Raw genomic sequence first — 23,349 nt, forward strand, 5'->3', positions numbered from 1 at the left:
TTGATTCAGCGGTTGCGTGTACTGTCATCTTCCTAAACAACTGCCACGTAGAAGATGCCATGTCAGCATTTCGAGAAACGAACCGATTTGTCTTGTTGTTTACAAGTGAAGTAAATTGAAATTTGCCAAAAGTCAAAATAAAATATTTTTGGATGATTAGAAGTGCATCATTTGTGCTACCTCATCCTGATAGGCATACCATATCTTAACCACTACAATTATGAGATTGTTTGCCAATAAGAAATTAGTTGGTCTAACCAAAGTGTGATATGGACATGTTTCTTGATCCTTTAGATTCCTTAATTCTCAGTTCTTTGTTTTCATTTACGTTTTATTTGGACAGTTTACGTTTCTACACTTGAAAGTAAATGTTGCCAAAAATCAATACTAAATCCAACCCAAAATAATATGGTTAAAAACATTTAAAATACGACACTTGTTTTCAATGACTTGAAAAAATAAAAATCAGAAAAACCCAAAATCCCTTTTATTGAACAAAGATCAAAAGCGGTAGATGAACAACTAAACGCTTTTTTGCAGCAATCGGTCAACATCATCATCATTCATCATCATCTTCCTTTGTATATGAGACCTCGTATCAGAGATGCATCTGAAAAACTCCGACCTAATCGAGCCTCCTTCGACGACGAAGGAAAGTTTCACCGGAAACACATTCCGCCTCTCAGGACCATGTTCGGTCGATGGCGGAAATGGACTGTTCTTGTGGCAGCGATCTGGATCCAAGCATCCACAGGAACTAACTTCGATTTCTCTGCTTACTCTTCCCATCTCAAATCAGTACTCGGAATATCTCAGGTGAGGTTGAATTACCTCGCGGTGGCTTCTGATTTGGGGAAAGCGTTTGGATGGTCTTCGGGGATTGCTTTAGGTTATTTCCCTCTCTCCGTCGTTCTTTTCGCTGCGGCGGCTATGGGATTTGTTGGTTATGGTGTTCAGTGGCTAGTCATCACCAACATCATCACTTTGCCTTATTCTCTGGTAACATATATTCGAATTCGAAAACACTCATAAGAAATTCTTGTTAGTTTTGACTAAGATGTTGTTGCTTCTGTGTTCTTAAAGATCAAGAATTTGATTTGAATGTTGATGTATTGATTGAATCTTGTTAACATGATAGGTGTTTCTGTGTTGCTTGTTGGCTGGATTAAGCATCTGTTGGTTCAATACAGCATGTTTTATCCTCTGCATTCGTCATTTCCCGAACAATCGTGCGCTCGCCTTATCTTTAACGGTAAGCTTCAATGGAATCAGTGCAGCATTATACTCCCTTGCTTTCAATGCAATTAACCCGTCGTCTTCGAATCTATACCTTCTGCTGAACTCTCTGGTTCCCCTTGTTGTCTCGTTTGCTGCTCTTTATCCAGTTCTTACTAAACCTTCTATAGATCCTACACCAGACAATGAATCCCGGCGAAATGACTCCCATGTGTTTACCATTTTGAATGTCTTAGCCGTTACGACAAGTTTTCACCTTCTTCTATCCAGTTCCAGTACTTCATCAGCTCGTTTGAATTTCATTGGAGCTATCGTCCTTCTGGTTTTCCCCTTGTGTGCTCCTCTTCTCGTCTATGCTCGAGATTACTTTCTTCCTGTTATTAATGCTCGTTTAAACCATGAAAGCTCTGGCTATGTTATGCTTAACATAGATGAGCTCAAGAGCCAAAAAGTGTCTGTTTCCAGCAAAATTGGGTATGAACAATTGGGGACTGCTAAGGAAGGGAACATAGTGATGCTCGGTGATGAACACTCCTTTCAATTGCTCATAAGTAGATTGGAATTTTGGTTATACTACATTGCGTATTTCTGTGGTGGCACTATTGGCCTTGTGTATAGCAACAATTTGGGACAGATTGCTCAGTCTTTAGGACAAAACTCTACAACCCTCGTCACAATCTACTCTTCATTCTCCTTCTTCGGTCGATTACTCTCTGCCGCACCAGATTTTATGCACAAGTAAGTTTCGTTTTTTAGATTAAGGAATGTCTAATGTGAAATTTGGATAACAGATTCTCATTAAGAACATTGGTTCTTGCAGGAGATTTCGTTTGACAAGAACCGGCTGGTTTGCAATCGCACTCTTACCAACTCCAATTGCTTTCTTTTTACTAGCGATATCATCCTCACAACAAATAGCATTGCAAACGGCAACCGCCTTAATCGGTCTGAGCTCAGGTTTCATATTTGCAGCTGCAGTCTCCATAACATCTGATCTCTTTGGACCCAATAGCGTAGGTGTTAACCACAACATTCTCATCACAAACATACCAATCGGCTCACTCTTATACGGTTACATCGCTGCCTCTATTTACGAAGCCAACGCAATCCCCGAGATAACACCAATCGTGTCTGACTCAATCGTTTGCATCGGAAGAGATTGCTACTTCAAAACGTTTGTGTTTTGGGGTTTCTTATCAATCGTCGGCGTCATCTCAAGTCTGTTACTGTACATAAGAACCAAACCGGTTTATCACCGGCTTGAACAAGACCAGGTTTCATTAACCTCATCGTACAAGGATCTTGATCCATTGTAAATCAAATTTGTAACACATAACAAACCTCAGAAAAAGATAATTAGTGGAACAAATTGAGAGATATACACGAGTTTTTGCTTACATATTATATAAATAGAATCTTAAATTAAAATTATCATTAATAAAGTAGATTAAAGCTTAATCACACATTTTGTGGATTAGTCATCAAAAGTGACGCGCACAGACGCACAGTATCGGAGCCAACGTAACTGACAAAATCATGAATTAGCCGTTGTGACGACTTTTATCATTTTCTTTCTCACTCACACTTATTTCTTTCTTTCTCCACCAAAAAGCAAAAACCCTAAGAAGCTTGATATCATCGACAATGGCGGATTTTGGGTATTTTTCGGATACAGACGATTCAGCAGTGGAAGAGCTAATTTCTCAAGCGAAGGAGCTTTCAGCTTTGGAGCAAGTAGCTGCTATCAATTGTTCTGGCTTCACCGATTCTACTCTTCCCGATGATCTCGAATCTCGCTTCCGTCGACTCAAATCTCTTCCAGCTGCTCCACGACACGAACCGGTTTCTTCGTCTTCTTCGATGAATAGGAAGAATCATCTCACACACTCCAAGAGCGTGGCGACGAATCATCCGAAGGAGGATGTGAAATTCTCAGGAAATCCAGGTAAAAAACCTGGTTCTGTGAGTTTATCTGATGAAGATTCGAGAAACAAACGAGATCTGGAAATGAAATCGAGTTCTCAGGCTGAGCTTGTCTCTAATGGAAGTGGAGATTTCTCAGATTCTGGAAACATAAGTGAGAGTAAAATTTTCTCGCCAGTGAAACAACAAATGAAGAAGAAGCTTCCTAAAGAGAAACGCAGAATCGTTTCACCATCATCCTCATCTTCGATCGATTTAGCTACTACACCACCATCAACAGATTCAGAACCAGAAAAGAAATCGAAATCAAAATCAAAGTCGTCATGGTTCGATAAGTTATCTCCATCGAAACTCATTGGAACCATTTGGCGTTCTTCGCCGAGAAAATCAACCACCAACAAGAAGAATCTCAAAAGCATCAAATCGTTTAATACTGCTGCTTACACTTCTGGTCGAGAGAGGAAGGTCGATTTCGACGAGTTTTTATCTGATTTGAATGCGTTTCCAGTGGAAGATCAAAGGAAAATGTTGAAGAAAGCGCTTAAGGAACAGCAGAAGATGAGGAAAGAAGCAGCTGAGATCATCAAAATGGCGAAACAGGCATCAGCTAGATTCGATTTTGATGATTGAGAATTGGGGAATTGGGTTTTTGGTTTGGCTGGTTCAGTTGTTTTGGTTAATTTTGTTTTCCGGTTTGAAGAAAATGCTTATAGATTTTATAAATTAACCAGAAATATAAATAAATCTTAAATTAAGTAGTAGGAGTATTATATATTTCTTAAATTTAATTATTTCAATTCCAAGTCTAATTTCCTATGAATTTTTTTTATTTAATATGAAAAAACATCAATAGTATTGCAATTTGTTGAAAAGGTGTAATTTACGTTACTTTGTAAAATCAAAACGATCCAATTGTATGTAATCAAAGCCAAAAGCCAAAGCTCTATTGTCGATTCGTTTCAATTGCTAGATTACATATTTACATGTATTAAATATTAAAACGCCAGATATGATCTTAAAATCATTTAAAAAATAGCAATTAAAATCTCACAAGTAGAGTTTTCTTTTTGTATGAAATTAAGAATTCACACGGTTAATGCTACGACTCTATTTATTTCTTGAAAAATAATCAATAATCATCCCACATCTCCATTAAACCTCTCAATAACTTATCATTCACGTTCAAACACCACGTCGCTAAACTCGTTGCCGTTTCAATCTTTTCGAGTTCCCTTTCATGCCGTTTATAAACCCTTGCAATTTTTCACTCACTACACCACAAACTTTCCAAAACATCAAAAAATGGCAACCAAAACTCTCCTCTACTGTTCGCTCTTAGCCATCACCATCTTTTTCACTTCCACTTCTTCAGCTCACCGGAAAAACCTATCCGTCGAGCTAATCCACCGTGACTCTCCCCATTCTCCACTCTACAACCCTCAGCACACTGTCTCCGACCGTCTCAACGCCGCTTTCCTCCGCTCAATCTCACGTTCCCGCCGTTTCTCAACCAAAACCGATCTCCAATCCGGTTTAATCTCAAATGGCGGCGAATACTTCATGTCCATCTCAATCGGTACTCCACCGTCGAAATTCCTTGCCATTGCTGACACGGGAAGTGACCTAACATGGGTTCAGTGCAAGCCATGTCAACAATGTTACAAGCAAAACACTCCACTCTTCGACAAGAAGAAATCTTCCACCTACAAAACTGAATCTTGTGATTCCATAACCTGCAATGCGTTGTCTGAACACGAAGAAGGTTGCGACGAATCGCGCAACGCCTGCAAATACCGTTACTCTTATGGAGACGAATCGTTTACCAAAGGAGAGGTTGCAACCGAAACAATCTCCATTGATTCTTCCTCTGGCTCCCCTGTTTCTTTCCCCGGTACTGCCTTTGGTTGCGGCTACAACAACGGTGGTACATTTGAAGAAACCGGATCCGGAATCATCGGACTCGGAGGTGGTCCATTATCGTTAGTTTCCCAGCTCGGTTCTTCCATAGGGAAGAAATTCTCTTATTGCTTGTCACACACGTCAGCTACAACAAACGGCACAAGCGTCATAAACCTAGGAACCAACTCGATGACTTCCAAGCCAAGCAAAGATTCCGCTATTCTCACTACACCGTTAATCCAAAAAGACCCCGAGACTTACTATTTCTTGACTCTCGAAGCAATCACCGTCGGCAAAACCAAGCTTCCATACACCGGAGGAGGAGGGTACAGTTTAAACCGGAAATCAAAGAAGACCGGTAACATCATAATCGACTCCGGCACAACTCTTACGCTTCTCGACTCAGGATTTTATGATGACTTTGGTGCGGTGGTGGAAGAATCAGTGACCGGAGCTAAGCGTGTGAGTGATCCACAAGGGATTTTAACACACTGTTTCAAATCCGGAGACAAAGAGATCGGTTTGCCGACAATAACAATGCATTTCACCGGAGCCGACGTGAAGCTGAGTCCGATAAACTCGTTCGTGAAACTGAGTGAAGATATAGTGTGCTTGAGTATGATTCCGACAACTGAAGTTGCTATATACGGGAATATGGTTCAAATGGATTTTCTTGTTGGCTATGACTTGGAGACCAAAACGGTATCGTTTCAACGCATGGATTGCTCCGGGAACTTGTGAAGCAAAACGATGTCGTTGAGAGCCAGTGTTTTGATTATCTGATATTCATAAATTATTGCAATGTAATGAATATACAGTATAAATAATATCTCTACTTTCTAAATTTCTTTCTTTTTTTTCAAACATAAAAATCAAGTAGCCAGTCCAAAAAAGTGAAGCCAGACCGACGAAATTGACTAGTATTTTATTTTATTTTGACAGCAATTGACTAATTATTTTTAAGACTTAATTTTATTTTATATTTCTGAAAGTTATATGATAACCTCATGTTGAAAACGAAATTCGGCAAATAAACAAAGAAATGGAGATACTAATAATTTTCTTCTTGCGGTCCAATAAATAATTGCCATTAAAAAAGACAGAATAATAAGCTTTCATTAATTAAAAACGATTAAGGACATCATTAAAAAATAAAAATAAATTTATTAATAATGAGTACAAAATTGAAGACCACTCAAAAAGAAAGTGTTGAAACCAAAGGAGTTAAGCTTCTTCAACTTTCTCCACTAAAATTCATTCCATTGTCGTTACCTTTTTGTTTCTCCGACTGTTACCTGTAAAGAAGAGAGTTAAAGAGAGATCCATTGCAAAAAAACTCAACTTTTTATCTCTCTGCTTCTTCTAATTAAGTAATCTCAACTACCCTTTATTGCAAAACCTCTCGATCTATTGGTTTGGTACTGAAGAAACCGACTTGAGTCTGATTCGTTTCGTTTGGTTCAGTCATGGAAGCTATAAGAAAGCAAGCGGCTAAGCTCAGAGAGCAAGTCGCCAGGCAACAACAAGTGGGGGTTTTTTTTTTTTTAATAGATTTCTGTGTTCTTAGATTTATGTCTGGTTACTGAGAAAAAGTTATTGGGTGGGTTTCTAATAAAGGTGGAATCTTTGAAGTGGTGATGTTTAATTTTATAGTCTTGGGGTAGATAGGATTGTTGAGGTATGAATTGGTTATATAGTTAGGTGAAAAGTATGGACTTTACTTGTTTTAGACATTGATTTTACCTTTCTTTTTTTTTTATGATTTTAGGTTTAGATTTCCTTACAATTTCAGACAAGATTGTGTTATTTCTGTAGGTTTCTTTATTTGTATTAAAAAAATCTGGTTATTGTGCAGGCGGTTTTGAAGCATTTAGGGCATGTTAATGCTGATGCTGTTGTTGTTGATGAAGAAGAGCTTCATTGTCATCAGAAACTTCAAGATCTTTATAGCTCTACTAAGGCTGCTAAGGTAAAGATACTTTGGTTTCTTTTTTAGGCTTTCTCGGAATTTTGATTAGTTTTGGTTTATTAAAATTCTCCTGTTCACAGCGTTTGCAAAGGAATATTGTTCGTGGACTCGAAGGTTTCATTGCGATAGGCACGAAGGTTGTAGAGATAGGTATGTTCTTGTTTCATACTTCATTATATATACTTCTTGGGATCAAGTTTGTAATGGTGTATGTCCATAGGGTTGAAGTTTGCTGAAGATTTTAAGAAATATGGAGATGAGAATCCTGATGCTAATACTCCTCTCTCAAGAGTTTCACATCACTTTGGGACCTCTTACAAGTCGGTGGAAGGCGAGAGGGAAACTCTCCTCGGGGTTCTTAGTGAGCAGGTAAATTTTTTGGAACATTTTCATTCCATTCTCTAATCTTTTACCGTGCAGGGCTTCTCGAGAACTTTGTTAGTGTAGTTTATAGGTTCTTTATTAATAAAGATTCAGAATTTGATTTGTGTAGGTTTGTGAACCAATTCGTACAATGATATATAGTGCGCCTTTGGAGGATGCTCGGCACTTAGTGAATCACTATGACAGGCTGAGACAAGAAGTTGAAGCTCAGGTAAAGTCTTGTTGATGTTCTCTTGTGTTTGTTTTGAGGCACCTTGAATTTCTTGCGGCAGTTAACGCTTTTTTTATTAATAGGCCACTGATGTACTGAGGAGAAGATCAAAGTTGAAGGAATCTGATATTTCTGAAGAAGCCTACATAAAACTTAAGAATTCCGAATCGAGATTAGCTGAGCTCAAATCAAGTATGAAAACTCTTGGCAAAGAAGCTACTAAGGCCATGTTGGAAGTCAACGATCAGCAGCAGAACGTAACTTCTCAGCGCCTCCGTGCTCTGGTAATCTCCCTCGAAGCTCATGATTGTTTACTTGTCCCTGGATTGGATATGAAATGAAATTACCAACGCAGGTTGAAGCTGAAAGATCATATCATCGTAATGCCCTTGAGATCCTCGACAAGCTACATTCTGAGGTCAGTAACTCGCTCTGTTTATATACTTCAGATAATGACTACATATACTCAGTCACGTGATCTGGTTACCTTCTTCTTATTCAGATGATTGCCGAGGAAGAAGCTATAGGATCATCACCAAAGTCACCAACTTTACATTTAGAGGATAGTGCTTCTCTTCCCCAAGAAGAACCGAATTCAAATCCCTCGGGAGAGATCAAATCAAATCCCTCGGGAAAGATCAAATCAAGTCGTCGAGAAGAAATCAAGTCTAATCCCCAAGAAGTAACCAAACCCACTCCCAAGGACGAAATGAAGTCCAGTCCCCAAGAAGAAACCAAATCCAATCACCAGAAAGAAATCAAGCCTAGTCCACAGGAAGAGATCAAGAAGTCCAATGGATCTGATGATCATCACAACCATCACCTTCTCAGTCAAAATGATTCCTACTTTCTTGCAAAGGTAATGCCTTTTAAAACACTTAAACTCGGTTAGAGTCTGATTATACAAATACTTAGGAACAAGAGTTATATTGGCTTGTTTAAACAGGTTGTGCACCCGTTTGATGCTCAAGCCCCAGGGGAACTAAGTCTCGCTGTCGATGATTATGTAATTGTGAGACAGGTACATTTCCCGCCACCCTTTTCAACAATACATACAAAACAGAGAAAACAAAATGATCTAACAATCTTCTTGTGTTTAATGAAACAAACTCAGGTTGCTGGGACAGGCTGGTCAGAAGGAGAATACAAGGGCAAAGCCGGATGGTTTCCGTCTGCTTACGTTGAGAAACAAGAGAAAGCTCCAGCGAGCAAGATTGTGGAATCAAACCCCAAACAACAATGATCCCTTTCTTTAACAAATACATTACAAAAAGTATGTGTAAGATATGATTGTGTTTTTCTTCCTTCATCGTAAGTAAGATATGTCTCCACGAGTAAATATGATCTATGTAAGAGATATGATTTGTGTGTTTTCTTCCTTTTTCTTATGTAGCATCATGAGTCTAACTCTTGAGAATCCTGTTTTATCTTTTGGTTGATAAGTCCTCTACTTCTTCTGTAATTTACTCTGATATGATAATGATCCTTCTTGTTTCAGTAAAGTTTGATTCTTTTTGAAGTTTAAAAGATGATCTTTGAAGAATATTAAGACTCTGTTTCTGGGTTTTGGTAACAAAGGATAATTCGTTATATTATGCAGAAGAAGATCAGTTTCTTTCTACAAAGTACACAACTTTACATTTTGTATCTTCACTTTTGGCCCAACACCTAAAGAGCTTCACGCTACATGAACATGGGTTCTATACAAACTCCATCACTTCTTATGTACAATAAGATGCTCAAATCTCTTGCGGAGAGTAAAAGCTTCACGAAAGTTTTGGCTTTGTTCGGTGAATTGCGAGGACAAGGATTGTATCCTGATAATTTCACGTTACCGGTTGTTCTGAAATCAATTGGACGTTTGAGGAAGGTTATAGAAGGTGAGAAGGTTCATGGTTATGCTGTGAAAACTGGGCTTGAGTCTGATTCTTATGTATGCAATTCACTCATGGGAATGTATGCGGCTTTGGGTAAGATGGAGATCACTCACAAAGTGTTCGACGAAATGCCTGAACGAGATGTTGTTTCTTGGAATGGATTGATTTCTAGTTATGTTGGGCATGGGAGGTTTGAGGATGCCATTAGTGTGTTTCAGAGGATGAGTCGGGAGAGCAATTTGAAGGCTGATGAGGGTACGATTGTGAGCACTCTTTCGGCTTGTTCGGTTTTGAAGAATCTGGAAATTGGTGAAAGGATTTATAGGTATGTTGTCACAGAATTTGAAATGAGTGTTAGGACTGGGAATGCGTTGGTGGATATGTTCTGTAAATGCGGGTGTCTTGATAAGGCTAGAGCGATTTTCGATTCGATGAGAGACAAGAATGTTAAGTGTTGGACTAGTATGGTTTCTGGGTATGTTAGTAATGGTAGGACTGATGAGGCTAGAGAGTTGTTTGAGAGAAGTCCTGTAAAGGATGTTGTTCTGTGGACAGCTATGATGAATGGGTATGTTCAGTTTAATAGGTTTGATGAGGCATTGGAACTGTTTAGGTGCATGCAAACTGCGAGAATTAGGCCGGATAATTTCGTGCTAGTCTCTCTATTGACGGGGTGCGCGCAAACGGGAGCTTTAGAGCAAGGGAAGTGGATCCACGGGTACATACGTGAAAACAGAGTTACAGTAGATAAAGTAGTTGGCACTGCTCTTGTAGACATGTATGCAAAATGTGGATGCATTGAGACAGCTCTAGGGGTTTTCTATGAAATGAAGGAGAGAGACACAGCTTCGTGGACATCACTTATATACGGTCTTGCCACGAACGGGATGTCAGGGAGAGCGCTGGACTTGTATTACGAAATGGAAAATGTTGGTGTCAGATTAGATGATATAACCTTTGTCGCGGTTTTAACAGCTTGTAGTCATGGTGGATTTGTAGCAGAAGGACGAAGAATTTTCTATTCGATGACCGAAAGACATAAGATCCAGCCTAAATCAGAGCACTACAGCTGTCTGATTGACTTACTATGCAGAGCTGGATTGTTAGATGAAGCAGAGGAATTGATAGATAAGATGCATGGTGAAAGAGACAAAACTTTAGTTCCCGTATACTGTTCTTTGCTTAGCGCTGCTCGGAACTATGGGAATGTAAAAATAGCTGAACGGGTAGCGGAAAAGCTCGAGAAAGTGGAAGTAAGTGATTCCAGTGCTCATACTCTACTTGCAAGTGTATATGCATCTGCTAATAGATGGGAAGATGTAACGAATGTGAGAAGGAAAATGAAAGATTTGGGAATCAGAAAGTTTCCTGGTTGCAGCTCCATCGAGGTTGACGGCGTTTCTCATGAATTTATTGTTGGAAATGATCCATCATCACACCCAAAAATGGATGAGATCAACTCAATGCTGCATCAAACTACACATTTGATGTTGGATTTGGAACATGAAGAAATTGAAAGATGAAACTTTCTTGTACATGCATTCTCTAACTACTGCCCTTAAATCATTAACATTTGTTTCCTTGCTTTATGGTCTAAGTGCGCATGAGTATGAAGCTAATGAACCGGTTATTTTGAATCGATAATTTTATATCAGTTGAGATCAGCTTCTGTAACTGAATCAAGATTGATTTGAGACTGAAGAAGAAGAAGATGAAGGAACGTGGATTATTTCAAAAGAACATAAAGGAGAGCAGTTTTTTCTACAAAGGTCACAACTATACAATTCAATTTCACGTTTAAATAAAAGTTTTTTTACCAAAAATCAGAACAAAAAGAGAAGGGGCTGAAAATGAATGGCTCGAATCTCGTAAAACTGGAGGGGCAAAGTAAATGGCAACACAACACAGACTATGTTCCATTACTGGAAAATGATGGCTCTTCGTCGGTATTTGCAGGTTTTCTCAGGGAGCAAAACGGATATCGAATAGATACTGCATTTGAAGGCTTTCCCCAGGGAATCAGATTCTGTTTACTTTTTCTCGAGGTTTCGACTGGTGGGTTTATGCAATTAGTCAGAGCTGGAATCATAAAATTCGCTGGGACAAGGAGTCATGACCTCTGATTCAAGCAACTGGACAACCCGATGCATCGTGGGACGCTCTTCTGGACTCGAAGACACGCACTGTGTTGCTATTGATAGTAGAGCGTCAAGGCTCTCTATCTGCATTCCTTCACAGTTTCGATCAACAATCTCCCTTGGCCGTTTTTCGCTGATTAACAACTTTAGCTGTAAATCATGAATCAAAAGCTTTTTTAGTCAAATTTGTCGTATCAAAATATCAGTATTGAAAAAGAATCTCATTTGCATACCCAACCAACAACATTAAGGCCTTTCTCGATGAAGGAAGCATCGGTTGGTCGTTTCCCACTCAAGACTTCAAGAACCAAAACCCCAAAACTGTATACATCGGTTTTCTCAGTTGCTCTACCACTTTGCATATATTCTGTTACGTGGAGGTCAAATGGGATACTCTCAGCATATTAAAGACCAAATCTTTATGTAAGTGAAGACTCTTAAAAGGCATTTACCTGGCGCTAAGTACCCAAATGTGCCTGCAACAATGGTTGTAATATGTGATTCTTCGTCTTCCAACAACTTGGCTAGACCAAAATCCGATACCCGCGCCTCCAGATTGCCATCAAGCAATATGTTGCTCGACTTTATATCACGATGTATAATCCTAGGAGAACAATCGTGATGCAAATATGATAACCCTTTTGCAGCTCCTATTATGATATTTACGCGCGAATCCCAGTCCAACTGCTCGCCTCTCTCTACTAATTCAAGAACCAAACTTCTCAGTGAATCATTCATAATATGGAAAAGAGCCATAAAGAGCAGATTGATCATACCATGAAGTGCTTCATCAAGGCTACCACCGGGTAAGTAATCATATAACAGTAGCTTTGATGTTGGTGAATTGCAATATCCACGTAGATTCACAAGGTATCGGTGTTTGATGCTCCCAAGAATCTCAAGCTCCCTCTCAAAAAACCGATCAAACCCTTCGTTTAACTTTAGAATTCTCTTCAATGCAAAGACCTTGCCATCATCCATGGCCAGCTTATACACCGTTCCAAAGCCTCCACATCCAATTATGTGCTCTTCATTCAACATTTCCAGCTTCTTAATGATATCTTTGGAAGAGTAAGGCAAATCTCCGTGGAACATCACAATAGACGCACCTGAATTGAAAAAGTCATAATGAAGCTTTAGGAGATAGAGAGAAATAAACATTCCAATAGTTTACGAGATAATATCTGTGCAAAGAAATCAACACGGCTCACCTCCACCAACATCCTTTGCAAGGCTTTTAATCTCGACTTTACCGAGCTTTTTATATAGAAAGCATCCCCAGAAACACATGAGTGCAACTAGGAGCAGAGCACCTACAGTTGCTGATGCGCTAATAAGCAGCTTACCAGAGTTTTTCTTTTGATTTTGACCTATAATGTAGAAGACACCAAATAAATATAACTTTATTGATAGAGAGCCACAACAAAACCTGTACATTACCAGAAATACATAATTGCTTTACCTGATTGAGAATTTGAAGAAGGGTTTCCACTATCATCTTGGCACACGACATCAATATGCTTTCCACACAAGTTAAGATTTCCAATGAAGCTGTAGTAGTAATGCATCAGTTTGAGAACCTTATAAATTTCAGTAGCACTGATACAATCTAGCTAAATGGTTACTGTGGTTCAAAAAATCATCCCGAATATACGCGAAGCTTTAAAAGATCAGCTGTATAAATGTAACTTGAGAGGCTTCATTTTTCTAATCCTGCAAGGAGAAAAGGGTTTTTGTTGTCTTACGAGTTCTTAGAAAATCCAGAGAGCACTCCGTCTGAAGGTATTTGCCCAACCAGGAAGTTGTTTGAGACATTGCTTCATAAGACGAATGAAACAGAAAGATTCAGAGGATTGCAATTTGATAAATTACAGCGGAAGTTAGAGATTAAGGTGCTCACAAGTTAGTAAGCTTTTTCAACTGCCCAAGTGAAGCAGGGATAGCTCCACTAAGAGTGTTGCTTGACATGTCCCTTGAAAATAAAATAGAAAAGTAATAAGTCAGTTTTAGTAGAGAAAAGAAAACAACCTTGCTTGACATGTCCCTTGAAAATAAAATAGAAAAGTAATAAGTCAGTTTTAGTAGAGAAAAGAAAACAACCACTATTTGAACCAAGTGAATCCGAAGTAAACATTATCATGCTTTTCAAATTACGGTACTTATATAAGTTCACCAAGAGTTTAGGTATAACTAGTTCTGAATATAATGTAGCATGAGAAGACATTATGCAGTCAACCATATGTTTTAATGATCCTAGATGATGATAGAAGTAAATAAACAAAAACTAATAGATATTGCAAAGACTAAAAGACTGATGCATTTGCAAGTATAGGGAAGAGGAAAAAAAACATACAGCTTTTGAAGGCCATGCAGGTTTCCCATTTCAGCTGGGATTGGTCCAGTGAAGTAGTTACTCTGCAAGTGACTGCAAAAACCAGTTGGACAATTTTGATGACTATGAACAACTGGAATTGGTCTCTCAGAAACCATTTGTAATCAGTATAAATATCCTGGAAAAGCGCTTACATTTCCTCCAATGCCGTGCAATTTCCCAATGCTGTAGGTATTGCTCCATATAAAGCATTGTTGTGAAGCATTCTGCGATCACACACATATGATCAGAATCGAAGTATAATATTAAGCAATAAAAATGAAGAAGGTTAGAGAGCACAAACAAAAGCCTTAAATGGTCCAGCTTTCCAATCTCGGGAGGTAAAGGTCCCATTATTTTGTGATAAGTAAGATTCCTGCGAAACAAGAAACATTAGGGAGCACAAATACAGAAGAGAAAACCAGAAAACCCTGACAGGATTCAAAACTTACAAGGTTATAACTCTTTTCGTTTTTGCATCACATGTCACTCCATTCCAGTTACATGGATCTGGATCTTCCGGTCTCCACTGATGGATGAAACTATCTGATCTAGAAACTGCATTTCTGAAGCTCAGAAGTGCCTCGCCTGAAGAATGTATACGAGCAAAAAAGGATTAAAGCTCCATAAAAGGTCCAGAACGCTATGAATGGTAAAAGTGGTTCATATCACCGTACCGTCAGGACTAATTGCTTGACTTTCATTTGATAGTGCAAAAAGCAATGAGATCAAAAGAAGCCATGAGGAGCAGCTTTTCATCTCACAGATGCCCATCATGGCACTGTGCAAGCATAATATAACTACTACCAATCATTTGAAAAAACAGCCTCTTGGTTGTCAGTTATTTGATGATTCCATGTCCAACTGTTCACGTAACAAAGTAAACTTCTGAAAAGCAAAGGAAATACTATTTTTATCAGATTATATTTGATTAGTACCCTGAAGACTTCAAGAAAGAACATTAAGCAGAAACGTTCATACATTAGCTTAAAACCACAAAACTAATTCTCAATTAGACATCAAGCTCACTCTCCACACAACCTATGCATGCTCTCACCTACATTTTGACTACCAAGAACAGTGAAATCGTCTCACAAAAACCAAAACCCACTTTCCAATTTCTAAAATCAGAAAACGAGAGCTAAATTCTGCCAAAAATCCCAAATTCATCATCAACCAAAGAGCTCAAAAACAGCTCAAGCTTAACATAGATTGCAAAATTCCCAGATACCATCCAGTCCTATAGCACAATAACAACTGAAGATTCGAACAGTCTTTTACAATCCAAATCTCAAAACACGATTCAGAAAAAGACCCAAAACCCAACTCTTTCCCACAATATCAAAGGTTAAAACTTTACAGCAAAAAGAATTAGTAAAAATTATACGAACCTCTAAAAATGGATCCGAGAGGAAGAAGAATTGAGAGACAGAGGAAGAAGACGACTAATTTGAGCTGTAAAGCAAAAAAAAACTATTAATGAGAAGAAAAAAAAAACAAAAAAGGAATCGACTTTTTTTTTTGTTTGTGTGATTTATGGTAAGTGTGAAGAGAGAGAAACTAGAGTGAGAGAGAGTGTGTGAAGAAGAAGATGCTTTCTTCTTACGACCAATGAGAAGAAACGAAGTGGGTCGCGCACGTGCCGATCTTGACCTCCCACACGTGTCAACCGACGCTTTCTTTACCTCTCTCTCTTATAAAACCATTGTTTGAAAAATCGCTAGGCGCTACTCGGGCGCTCGGCATGGGCCTAGCGATTAATCGGAAAATCGGATTAAAATCGGGGATTAATCGGGGATTAGTTTTAGGGTTATTTTAATATTTTTAAAATATATTAATCCAATATTGTAAAAATTTATGATTTTTATTACAAATTTATGATTTTTATTAAATTTGAACACAAATTATTGTAAAACATCACAAACTCTTCATTCAAATGATTGAATAACAAAAATAAAAAGTTTTTTATACTTGCAATCTAAAAAATAATCGGGGTATATAAGATTAGGCGGGAAGTAATCGGATTAGGCGGAGAATAATCGGGTTACTGATTTTTTAGGGGATTAGTCATTAATCGAGGCGGATAGAGTGGGCCTAGCGATTAAGCGGGGAGTAATCGGGGCTAGGCGGGGATTTTTAGAACAGGGTATAAAACCCAATTATTATTGCCAGCTAGACCTTAGCTAATAGCCTAATCTCTAAAATGGTCTAAATCATCATTGGGCCCGTTTTAAGGCCCATTACGGTATAAGCTCAACGGTGATTGAACCGGATTAAACCGGTTTGGATTAGAAGTCATTGTTGTTCGTTGTTGTCGTCGTTACCTTTACGTTTTTATCGATGGCTACGGCGACGATTCTTTCCTTGAAACCGCCGGCGAGCTTCTTCCACGGTGGAAACCGACGCGACGGAGGAAGGGGAATCACCGTCGCAAGAGTTTCTCGAGGCGAACGGTTTCATGAGAGGATCGTTGGTCTCTCCGCTTCGACTGTGTTGTTCCTCGGTTTAAGCAGCCTTCGCGTCTGTTCTCCGGCCTCCGCTCGATTACTACCTCCGCCGATTGTTGTTACAGAGAATGAAATCAATACAGAAACTGTAGCTGGTGCGTGAAATTGAATATTTTCGTTGCTCTTTGTGTTTCAATAGATTTGAATTTTGTATTTTCAATGGATGTTTTTGCAGGTGAAGAGAATCTAATTGAAGTGGAAGATGAAAAGTTGGAAGCAGATTTCGAAGCTTATAAGTCTAAAGTGTATTCTCTGACCGTGCCGCTAAAACTCGTTGCCTTGCGTGGCTCAGTGCCACCATCATGGATCAAGGTTTTAGTTTCACTTCTCTGTGTTTCCATTTCTATTGGAATCTTAGCTTATTGTTGAAATGTATGTTGTTGGATTCTCTGGATTAAAATTTAGGAGTTTATGAGCTCACAAGGGAAGAGAGTGAGGTTAAAGACTCGGTTTCGAGCAAATCTTGAAGAGATTTTCTTTGATTTATCGAAGCCTACTAGGAAAGGACAAAAGGGTTCCGCTTCAACTGCCGCAGCTGACATGATCAGCATTGGTGATTCTTGGCTTTGTCATGCTATTAGGGAGAAGCTGATTGAGCCAATGAAAGGTATAGAAGATCAAGACTGGTATAAAGGCTTGAGTGAGAAATGGAAGGTGAGAATTTATATCAATGATTTAACAATATGAATATGAGTCTTTGTGAAAGAACACTAGTTTGAGAGATTTTATAGGCATAATCTTACATGTGTTTCATTTTTCGTCCTCTGCTACCTTGGGAATGTACTTAGGGTTCATTTCATGACTTAGAAAGTCTCAGATTTATCTCTGCAGGAACTATGCGGGAGAAAAAGCTCCTGACGGTGAAACGTGGGCTGTGCCGTACCGCTGGGGCACCATGGTAATAGCATACAAAAAGAGCAAATTTCAGAATTATAAATTGGCTCCGATAGAGGTTGGTATACTTTATTGGTAGTAATTGCTGTCCAGATGTTTGTAACGGTGTGCCTATTTAAAAGTAGTTAATATCACTGAACGTTTTGCTGATTTAGGACTGGGCTGATCTGTGGCGACCCGAGCTTGCAGGGAGGATCGCAATGGTGAATTCTCCTAGAGAGGTTGTTGGTGCTGTTCTCAAATACATGGGAGCATCATACAACACGACAGACCTGGATTCACAAGTTCCTGGGGGAAGAATTGCCGTGGAGAAAAATCTAGCATCACTCATGAAACAGGTTTTTGCTATAATCTGGGTTTTACGATCTCTCCATACCCTAAACAGAACATATAAGTGTAGTTAGACATGTTGCACGGTACCTCTATGCTTATTGAGGAAAAAAAAATGACAATATTAGCTGATCTTATTTGCCCTTTTACCTATAGATTAGACTGTTTGACAGTAACAACTATTTAAAAGCTTTCAATGTTGGAGATGTTTGGGTCACTGTTGGGTGGAGCAGTGATGTTATCCCTGTTGCAAAACGTATGTCTAATGTTACAGTGATTGTTCCCAAATCCGGTGCCACCTTATGGGCTGATCTATGGGTAAGTAACTTTCTTAGAATTTCTTAATCCTTCCTCTAATATTCTGAATGTTTCTTGTCCTAAGTACCGTATAACATATCTGGACTCTAACCCGTGAAGCATCATTACTTTTCAAAGGCAATCCCAGCTGTCTCTGACTCTGGTAAAGAAGCGGAACAGATAGGAGGAAGAGTCCGAGGCCCATCTCCATTAATCAACCAGTGGATAGAATTCTGCTTGCAACCCGCAAGATCATTACCCTTCACACGGGAAGTGATTCCTGGTGCATCTCCTTCAGCACTTGATGGTCCTCTGGTTAGAGAACCCGAAAAAACAAAGAAAGACAGAACAAAACTGGACACAAACCTGGTCACAGGTGTTCCTCTTCCAGAGATCTTGTCTAAGTGTGAGTTCTTGGAACCTTTACCAGAGGCTACGCTATTGGAATACCGGCTTCTGATTGAAACTGTTAGAAAGCAAAGCCAAAGACATGGCCTTGTGAAGAAAATACAGGACATTGTTTCAATTAAGGTTCGAGGATTTAGGACAAAGCTTGACTCCGGGTCGAAGAACATTTGAGAGACTGACAAAAAGTGGAAATAAAATCATTTGTATGGTTAATTACTTAGAGCAACTTCACGTTGGAAAACGAGGTGCAAGTTTAACAATGGGATTTTTCTATCTCCTTGTAACAAAGTATTATGTCATGAAGAGCTAGAGGCTGATCAAATTTGCTCATGTTATTAGTTCAAACACTATGGATGCCAAAGTTGGAAGATAGATAGACCAACCAAAAGGTATATGACAAAAGGAATAAAGAAGGTGAAACATTTGTATAATTTAAATTACACAAATCGCCTAATACAATAACCTAACATTATTCAATTTATTGGCCATTAACTTGATTATGTGGTCGAAGAGGTAAATATCATAATTTTATCAGATTTGGTGAAAAAAAATAAAGGAACGAAATATGGGGAGAAAACATTTAGAACTCGGGACTCGCAACACTTAACACTTTCTCAGTATGAGCCATATAAAACGATGAATGTCTTGTTTTTTTTTTTGTTGTTGGTGAAAGTCTGTTTTTGAAAATGATTTAGGGAAAAGTTAAGTGTTCCTTTGCTTGGAACTATTAAGTCTGTTTTTGAAAATGATTTAGGGAAAAGTTAAGTGTTCTTCTGCTTATCAGCCAACCAATGAGCTATGAAGAACCGAAGCGTTTTCACATTCCTCAAGTTTTCGTAATCAATACGAATCACATTCAAACCTATTAGATGCTTTTAAAGTGAAGTGACTCTACAAAAAAGTTGTTGTGTGATATTTTTTTCTTATCAAGTTTGGTAGTGTGCCTCGGTTCTAGGAATTTAATATCTATTCATCAAGATCAATGGAAAGGCAATATGAAAAGAAGATAACATGGACGATCAAGAATTTCTCCACTTTGCAATCTAATGAATTTTATTCCGATAATTTCGTAGTTGGTGACTCCAAATGGTAAGAAAACTTGTTCTCTAATGTTTTCGTTCATTTTAGGTTTACGTGATGTTGTTCCTTTGCTTTATTGGTTTTTGGTTTTGGCTTTTGCTTGCAGGCGTCTTCTGGCCTATCCCAAGGGAAATGGAGATGGTTTTAATAAAAGTTTTTCTCTGTTTCTGGCTGTTGCTGATTCTGAATCTTTGCCTAATGGTTGGAAAAGACACATCAAATATCGTCTAACTGTTGTTAATCAAATGTCGGAGAAACTTTCTAAACAGGAAGGTGATTCTTTCTACATTTGCTAGTTTATGTTTCCAAGGTGGACAAAAGAAAGTTAATATTCTATGGTTCCACTTATCATGGACTCGTAGGACTTGTGTTGCAGTGCGATTCTTGTTTTGACTAAAGTTCTATGTTTCGTGACTTTACAGAATTACAATCCTGGTTTGATCAGAATTCTCTTAGCTGGGGCTACCCAGCAATGCTTCCCCTTACCAAACTTGTTGACGAAAATGATGGGTTTCTGGTGAATGGAGAAGTCAAGGTTGTTGCCGAGGTTGGTGTTCTTGAAGTTGTTGGCAAATCAGATGTGTTAGTGGAAACTTTATTAGTTCAGGAAAGCATCGATGTCAATGGGTTTCAAGTTCTTCCTTCTCAGGTAACTGCATATATGGTTTGTATATATGTTTTCAAGTCTCGAAAACTCCTATCTGAGAAGGTTCGTCCATGTTTACCTTGCAGGTAGACTCTGTGAACAATCTCTTTAAAAATTACCCAGACATTGCATCAAAATTCTGTCTGGAGAACCAACTTCTGAGAGCAACATACATGAATAGCCTACTATGCTTGACTGAGATTCTGAGCCAGTCCCCTGAGAAACTCTCTAGTGTTGATCTCGCCAATGCACATTGTACACTATCTTCTCTGACAAAAGCCGGTTTTAAGTTGGATTGGTTGGAGAAGAAACTGAAAGAGCTTCGTGATACTCGGGTGCAACAACTTGAGCAAGATTTGAAGGACTTGAAGGAAAAGTTTACGCTGGACGATGAGGATGACTTTTGTCGACTCTGTTTAAGACTTTGGATCTAATTGGTGTTCTGGTCTGTTTGTTTTTCATTTTAGTTTGAAAAAAGAGTCCTCTTAATCTTGGAGAAGATCAAGAGTCTTGTTGTCATTGAGGTTTCCCTATGTTTCTTTTATTGCACTTTGTTCCAATTCGTGTTAATGATGATTTCTTGATTATAGACAATGAAGTTTATGCAGAGAATGGTAGTAAAAGAACTTCTTATAATTAAAATTGGTTAATATCTGACATAAGAATAGTGTAAGTTTGAAACCTTGAACAGAGAAGAACTATATTCTCCGCGCGAACAGCTACAATGATTGAATTAGAAGATAATTGATTCATCAAGCTTCTTCTTCTCCACTGCTCTCTACCAATACAGCATCCTTCTGTGTCTTAGCTCTCTTTCTTGATCTGCTTTTGTATGTCTCTTCCTTTGTTGGATCTTCAACAAGTTGTTCAGAGACTGCTTCGTGTCTCATCAACAGATGTAATAACAATAATATGATCTTCAGGAAAGAGGAAATGAAACAACGTACCTGACAATAGCTTACTATATCATAGATAGAGATTTTACTATATCGTAAAATATACTATTGAACTCTGTTGGGGGAGAAAGAAAAGCGTCAATGAAATTTTAGATATATACACAGCAGAGATAAGCAGGTTACACTAAAATTGCAGCTTACCTGTCTGAAAAGCACCCAGACATTACATTGAAATTCCGTCCAAAGAACCCACATCTGAGAACAACATCCTTGAATAGTCTACTAAGCTAGATATTCATTATATATATATATATATATATATATATATATATTATAATCATGATCAATAGATGTAGCCGCATCAATAAGTTATAGAGGCTGAAATGTTTCTTAGTATTGATAGAATTTGATTACAGGTTTATATACAGACATTAGAGAGTGACTAGGGTTAATTAAATTACATGTAGATCCCTAAACTATTATTGTTCACATATGTATACTCGTCCTATTAGCAAACCTAGGAGCTGCGAGGAGCCGAAGCGTAATCAACACGATTCCTATTCAAACCTAATTAGGTTTTTTTAAAACAAAGTGACCTAATACCGGTGCGTTTTCTGGAACTGTGGCTACTTAGTCTATAGTTGTCTCATGTCTGTGTCTATGTGTGTGTTGTTCTCAGTTTAAAAGCTTCAAGTGTAATCTTTCTCTCTTCCTTTTTAGGTTTTGTCTTTAAACTGTTGTTTGATTATTATTATTATTTTATTAACAAGTTTGGTTGTGTGCCACTCGGGTTTTAGGTTTTAACTTATCTTCAAGATCTGTTAGTTTGGTTGTGAAGAGTCTTACTCAAGAACAATGGAGGAGCAATATGAAAAGAAGATAACCTGGACGATTAAGAATTTCTCCTCTTTGCCATCTGATAAAATTTGTTCTGATAATTTCGTAGTTGGTGATTCCAAATGGTAAGTAAACTTGTTCTCTAATGATTGCGTTTATTGATATTGTACTTTGCTTTATTGGTTTTGGTTTTATACTTGCAGGCGTCTTGTGGCCTATCCCAAGGGACATGGGGATAGTCTTAATAAAAGTTTGTCTCTGTTTCTGGCTGTTGCTGATTCTGAATCTTTGCCTTATGGTTGGAAAAGAGACACAAAGTATCGCCAAACTGTTGTTAATCAAACTTCGGAGAAACTCTCCCAACAGAAAGGTGATTCTTCCAACATTTTCTTGATTATGTTTCTAAGGCGGACAAATTTAATTTAATATTTTATGGTTCCACTTGTAATGGACTCATGGGACTTGTGTTGTAGTGAGAGTATATGTATGTGTTGTGAAATGCTTGTTTTGACTAAAGCAGATAGTATGTTTTGTGATTATAGTAGGAAAACCCTGGTTTAATCAGAATTGTGTCAGCTGGGGTTTCCAATCAATGGTTCCCCTTACCGAACTTCTTGACATAAATGGTGGGTTTCTGGTGAATGGAGAAATCAAGATTGTTGCCGAGGTTGGTGTTCTTGAAGTTGTTGGCAAGTCAGATGTGTTAGAGGAAACTTCATTAGTAAATGAAAGCATCGATGTCAATGGGTTTCAAGTTCTTCCTTCACAGGTAAGAAAAGTACTTTCAAATACATATCCTAAGAGTCGCTCACTATTCAAGCTGCAAATATGGTTTGTGGATCTGTTTTCAGGTCACCAAAAGCTGCTATCTGATAGAGTTACTCTATACATGGATTTTTTTCAGGTAGAATCTGTGAAGAGTCTTTTTATAAAGCACCCAGACATTGCATCACAATTCCGTCCAAAGAACCCACACCTGAGAACAGCATACTTGAATAGCATACTAAGCTTGTCAGAGAGTCTGTGCCAATCCCCCGAGGAACTCTCCAATGCTGATCTGGCTAATGCATACTGTACACTAACTTGTGTGACAAAAGCGGGGTTTAAATTGGATTGGTTGGAGAAGAAACTGAAAGAGATTGGTGAGGCTCGGCTGCAAGAGATTGAGGAAGAATTGAAGGACATGAAGCAAACGTGCGTAGACATGGAGACTCTGCTGGTGTTCTTAAGATGAATGTTGTTTGATGACTTTAGTCCGTTAAGAGTTTGGATCTCATTGGTGTTCTCTGGTCGGTTTGTTTTTAGTTTTAGTTTTGAAAACAAAGTACTCTTAATCTTGGAGAAGATCAAGAGTCTTGTTGTCATTAAGGTTTCCCTACGTTTCTTTTATTGCACTTTGTTTGAATTTATGTTGATGATGATTACTTGATTAGAGACGATGAAGTT

At 38.4% G+C, this 23,349-nt stretch overlaps 9 protein-coding genes across 11 annotated transcripts; 8 read left to right on the top strand and 1 right to left on the bottom strand.

Annotated features, from left to right (window-relative positions):
* Nucleotides 1–498: 498 nt before the first annotated feature.
* LOC9329906 (protein NUCLEAR FUSION DEFECTIVE 4) lies at nucleotides 499–2,633 on the top strand. The gene is made up of 3 exons (XM_002891096.2): nucleotides 499–999; nucleotides 1,139–1,974; nucleotides 2,057–2,633. The coding sequence occupies exons 1-3, from the start codon at nucleotides 586–588 to the stop codon at nucleotides 2,550–2,552; spliced, it is 1,746 nt and encodes a 581-aa protein (XP_002891142.1). The 5' UTR covers nucleotides 499–585; the 3' UTR covers nucleotides 2,553–2,633.
* A 9-nt stretch (nucleotides 2,634–2,642) lies between these two features.
* On the top strand, nucleotides 2,643–3,932 carry LOC9327205. Its single transcript, XM_002891097.2, has one exon. It carries the CDS (start codon nucleotides 2,881–2,883, stop codon nucleotides 3,787–3,789), a length of 909 nt encoding a protein of 302 aa, XP_002891143.1. The 5' UTR covers nucleotides 2,643–2,880; the 3' UTR covers nucleotides 3,790–3,932.
* A 442-nt stretch (nucleotides 3,933–4,374) lies between these two features.
* LOC9327206 (probable aspartic protease At2g35615) lies at nucleotides 4,375–5,818 on the top strand. Its single transcript, XM_002891098.2, has one exon. It carries the CDS (start codon nucleotides 4,462–4,464, stop codon nucleotides 5,797–5,799), a length of 1,338 nt encoding a protein of 445 aa, XP_002891144.1. The 5' UTR covers nucleotides 4,375–4,461; the 3' UTR covers nucleotides 5,800–5,818.
* A 438-nt stretch (nucleotides 5,819–6,256) lies between these two features.
* On the top strand, nucleotides 6,257–9,119 carry LOC9327207 (SH3 domain-containing protein 1). Of its 2 annotated transcripts, XM_021011136.1 has the most exons (11): nucleotides 6,257–6,428; nucleotides 6,523–6,584; nucleotides 6,914–7,027; nucleotides 7,108–7,177; nucleotides 7,248–7,396; nucleotides 7,521–7,622; nucleotides 7,706–7,906; nucleotides 7,978–8,040; nucleotides 8,125–8,481; nucleotides 8,569–8,643; nucleotides 8,737–9,119. In XM_021011136.1, exons 2-11 carry the CDS (start codon nucleotides 6,525–6,527, stop codon nucleotides 8,863–8,865), a joined length of 1,320 nt encoding a protein of 439 aa, XP_020866795.1. In that variant the 5' UTR covers nucleotides 6,257–6,428; nucleotides 6,523–6,524; the 3' UTR covers nucleotides 8,866–9,119. The 2 variants fall into 2 exon arrangements, with proteins under 2 accessions (XP_020866795.1, XP_002891145.1); XM_002891099.2 differs by having other exon boundaries at nucleotides 6,257–6,584.
* A 94-nt stretch (nucleotides 9,120–9,213) lies between these two features.
* On the top strand, nucleotides 9,214–11,080 carry LOC9327208 (pentatricopeptide repeat-containing protein At1g31430). The gene has a single exon (XM_002891100.2). The coding sequence runs from the start codon at nucleotides 9,310–9,312 to the stop codon at nucleotides 11,020–11,022; it is 1,713 nt and encodes a 570-aa protein (XP_002891146.2). The 5' UTR covers nucleotides 9,214–9,309; the 3' UTR covers nucleotides 11,023–11,080.
* A 124-nt stretch (nucleotides 11,081–11,204) lies between these two features.
* On the bottom strand, nucleotides 11,205–15,604 carry LOC9327209 (LRR receptor-like serine/threonine-protein kinase FEI 1). Of its 2 annotated transcripts, none has more exons than XM_021011135.1 (14): nucleotides 15,400–15,604; nucleotides 14,686–14,896; nucleotides 14,461–14,596; nucleotides 14,313–14,384; nucleotides 14,164–14,235; nucleotides 13,991–14,062; nucleotides 13,538–13,609; nucleotides 13,383–13,454; nucleotides 13,100–13,188; nucleotides 12,849–13,007; nucleotides 12,414–12,746; nucleotides 12,090–12,335; nucleotides 11,871–12,004; nucleotides 11,205–11,787 (listed from the first exon to the last, which is right to left on the bottom strand). In XM_021011135.1, exons 2-14 carry the CDS (start codon nucleotides 14,783–14,785, stop codon nucleotides 11,569–11,571), a joined length of 1,776 nt encoding a protein of 591 aa, XP_020866794.1. In that variant the 5' UTR covers nucleotides 14,786–14,896; nucleotides 15,400–15,604; the 3' UTR covers nucleotides 11,205–11,568. The 2 variants fall into 2 exon arrangements, with proteins under 2 accessions (XP_020866794.1, XP_002893845.1); XM_002893799.2 differs by having other exon boundaries at nucleotides 12,090–12,338; nucleotides 15,400–15,595.
* Nucleotides 15,605–16,314: 710 nt separating this feature from the next.
* Nucleotides 16,315–18,774, top strand: LOC9329907. Its single transcript, XM_021013139.1, has 7 exons — nucleotides 16,315–16,610; nucleotides 16,691–16,827; nucleotides 16,921–17,169; nucleotides 17,333–17,467; nucleotides 17,565–17,747; nucleotides 17,896–18,057; nucleotides 18,175–18,774. Exons 1-7 carry the CDS (start codon nucleotides 16,349–16,351, stop codon nucleotides 18,613–18,615), a joined length of 1,569 nt encoding a protein of 522 aa, XP_020868798.1. The 5' UTR covers nucleotides 16,315–16,348; the 3' UTR covers nucleotides 18,616–18,774.
* Nucleotides 18,775–19,542: 768 nt separating this feature from the next.
* Nucleotides 19,543–20,604, top strand: LOC9327210 (MATH domain and coiled-coil domain-containing protein At1g31400). Its single transcript, XM_021010472.1, has 3 exons — nucleotides 19,543–19,797; nucleotides 19,947–20,173; nucleotides 20,257–20,604. The coding sequence occupies exons 1-3, from the start codon at nucleotides 19,554–19,556 to the stop codon at nucleotides 20,602–20,604; spliced, it is 819 nt and encodes a 272-aa protein (XP_020866131.1). The 5' UTR covers nucleotides 19,543–19,553.
* A 1,033-nt stretch (nucleotides 20,605–21,637) lies between these two features.
* LOC9327211 (MATH domain and coiled-coil domain-containing protein At1g31390) lies at nucleotides 21,638–23,319 on the top strand. Its single transcript, XM_021013152.1, has 5 exons — nucleotides 21,638–21,671; nucleotides 21,864–22,028; nucleotides 22,107–22,273; nucleotides 22,446–22,672; nucleotides 22,808–23,319. The coding sequence occupies exons 2-5, from the start codon at nucleotides 21,922–21,924 to the stop codon at nucleotides 23,135–23,137; spliced, it is 831 nt and encodes a 276-aa protein (XP_020868811.1). The 5' UTR covers nucleotides 21,638–21,671; nucleotides 21,864–21,921; the 3' UTR covers nucleotides 23,138–23,319.
* The last annotated feature ends 30 nt before the right edge of the window (nucleotides 23,320–23,349 follow it).

This window comes from Arabidopsis lyrata (assembly GCF_000004255.2).
Source record: "Arabidopsis lyrata subsp. lyrata unplaced genomic scaffold ARALYscaffold_1, whole genome shotgun sequence".
Lineage (NCBI taxonomy): Eukaryota > Viridiplantae > Streptophyta > Magnoliopsida > Brassicales > Brassicaceae > Arabidopsis > Arabidopsis lyrata.

Bases quoted from the DNA above. Each gene is read 5' to 3' on its own strand.
- LOC9327211 (XM_021013152.1), top strand. From the start codon at position 21,922: ATGGAGGAGCAATATGAAAAGAAGATAACCTGGACGATTAAGAATTTC. The intron at 22,029-22,106 runs GTAAGTAAACTT...TTATACTTGCAG, and splicing joins GTAGTTGGTGATTCCAAATG to GCGTCTTGTGGCCTATCCCA. The intron at 22,673-22,807 runs GTAAGAAAAGTA...GATTTTTTTCAG, and splicing joins TTCAAGTTCTTCCTTCACAG to GTAGAATCTGTGAAGAGTCT.
- LOC9327209 (XM_002893799.2), bottom strand. From the start codon at position 14,785: ATGATGGGCATCTGTGAGATGAAAAGCTGCTCCTCATGGCTTCTTTTG. The intron at 14,385-14,460 runs GTAAGTTTTGAA...CTTGTTTCGCAG, and splicing joins ACGAAAAGAGTTATAACCTT to GAATCTTACTTATCACAAAA. The intron at 13,008-13,099 runs GTAAAGCAATTA...TCTACATTATAG, and splicing joins TTCTTCAAATTCTCAATCAG to GTCAAAATCAAAAGAAAAAC.
- LOC9327210 (XM_021010472.1), top strand. From the start codon at position 19,554: ATGTTTTCGTTCATTTTAGGTTTACGTGATGTTGTTCCTTTGCTTTAT. The intron at 19,798-19,946 runs GTGATTCTTTCT...GTGACTTTACAG, and splicing joins GAAACTTTCTAAACAGGAAG to AATTACAATCCTGGTTTGAT. The intron at 20,174-20,256 runs GTAACTGCATAT...TTTACCTTGCAG, and splicing joins TTCAAGTTCTTCCTTCTCAG to GTAGACTCTGTGAACAATCT.
- LOC9329906 (XM_002891096.2), top strand. From the start codon at position 586: ATGAGACCTCGTATCAGAGATGCATCTGAAAAACTCCGACCTAATCGA. The intron at 1,000-1,138 runs GTAACATATATT...TTAACATGATAG, and splicing joins TCACTTTGCCTTATTCTCTG to GTGTTTCTGTGTTGCTTGTT. The intron at 1,975-2,056 runs GTAAGTTTCGTT...TGGTTCTTGCAG, and splicing joins GCACCAGATTTTATGCACAA to GAGATTTCGTTTGACAAGAA.
- LOC9327208 (XM_002891100.2), top strand. From the start codon at position 9,310: ATGAACATGGGTTCTATACAAACTCCATCACTTCTTATGTACAATAAG.
- LOC9327207 (XM_002891099.2), top strand. From the start codon at position 6,525: ATGGAAGCTATAAGAAAGCAAGCGGCTAAGCTCAGAGAGCAAGTCGCC. The intron at 7,397-7,520 runs GTAAATTTTTTG...TGATTTGTGTAG, and splicing joins TCGGGGTTCTTAGTGAGCAG to GTTTGTGAACCAATTCGTAC. The intron at 8,041-8,124 runs GTCAGTAACTCG...CTTCTTATTCAG, and splicing joins TCGACAAGCTACATTCTGAG to ATGATTGCCGAGGAAGAAGC.
- LOC9327205 (XM_002891097.2), top strand. From the start codon at position 2,881: ATGGCGGATTTTGGGTATTTTTCGGATACAGACGATTCAGCAGTGGAA.
- LOC9329907 (XM_021013139.1), top strand. From the start codon at position 16,349: ATGGCTACGGCGACGATTCTTTCCTTGAAACCGCCGGCGAGCTTCTTC. The intron at 17,468-17,564 runs GTTGGTATACTT...TTGCTGATTTAG, and splicing joins ATAAATTGGCTCCGATAGAG to GACTGGGCTGATCTGTGGCG. The intron at 17,748-17,895 runs GTTTTTGCTATA...TTTTACCTATAG, and splicing joins TAGCATCACTCATGAAACAG to ATTAGACTGTTTGACAGTAA.
- LOC9327206 (XM_002891098.2), top strand. From the start codon at position 4,462: ATGGCAACCAAAACTCTCCTCTACTGTTCGCTCTTAGCCATCACCATC.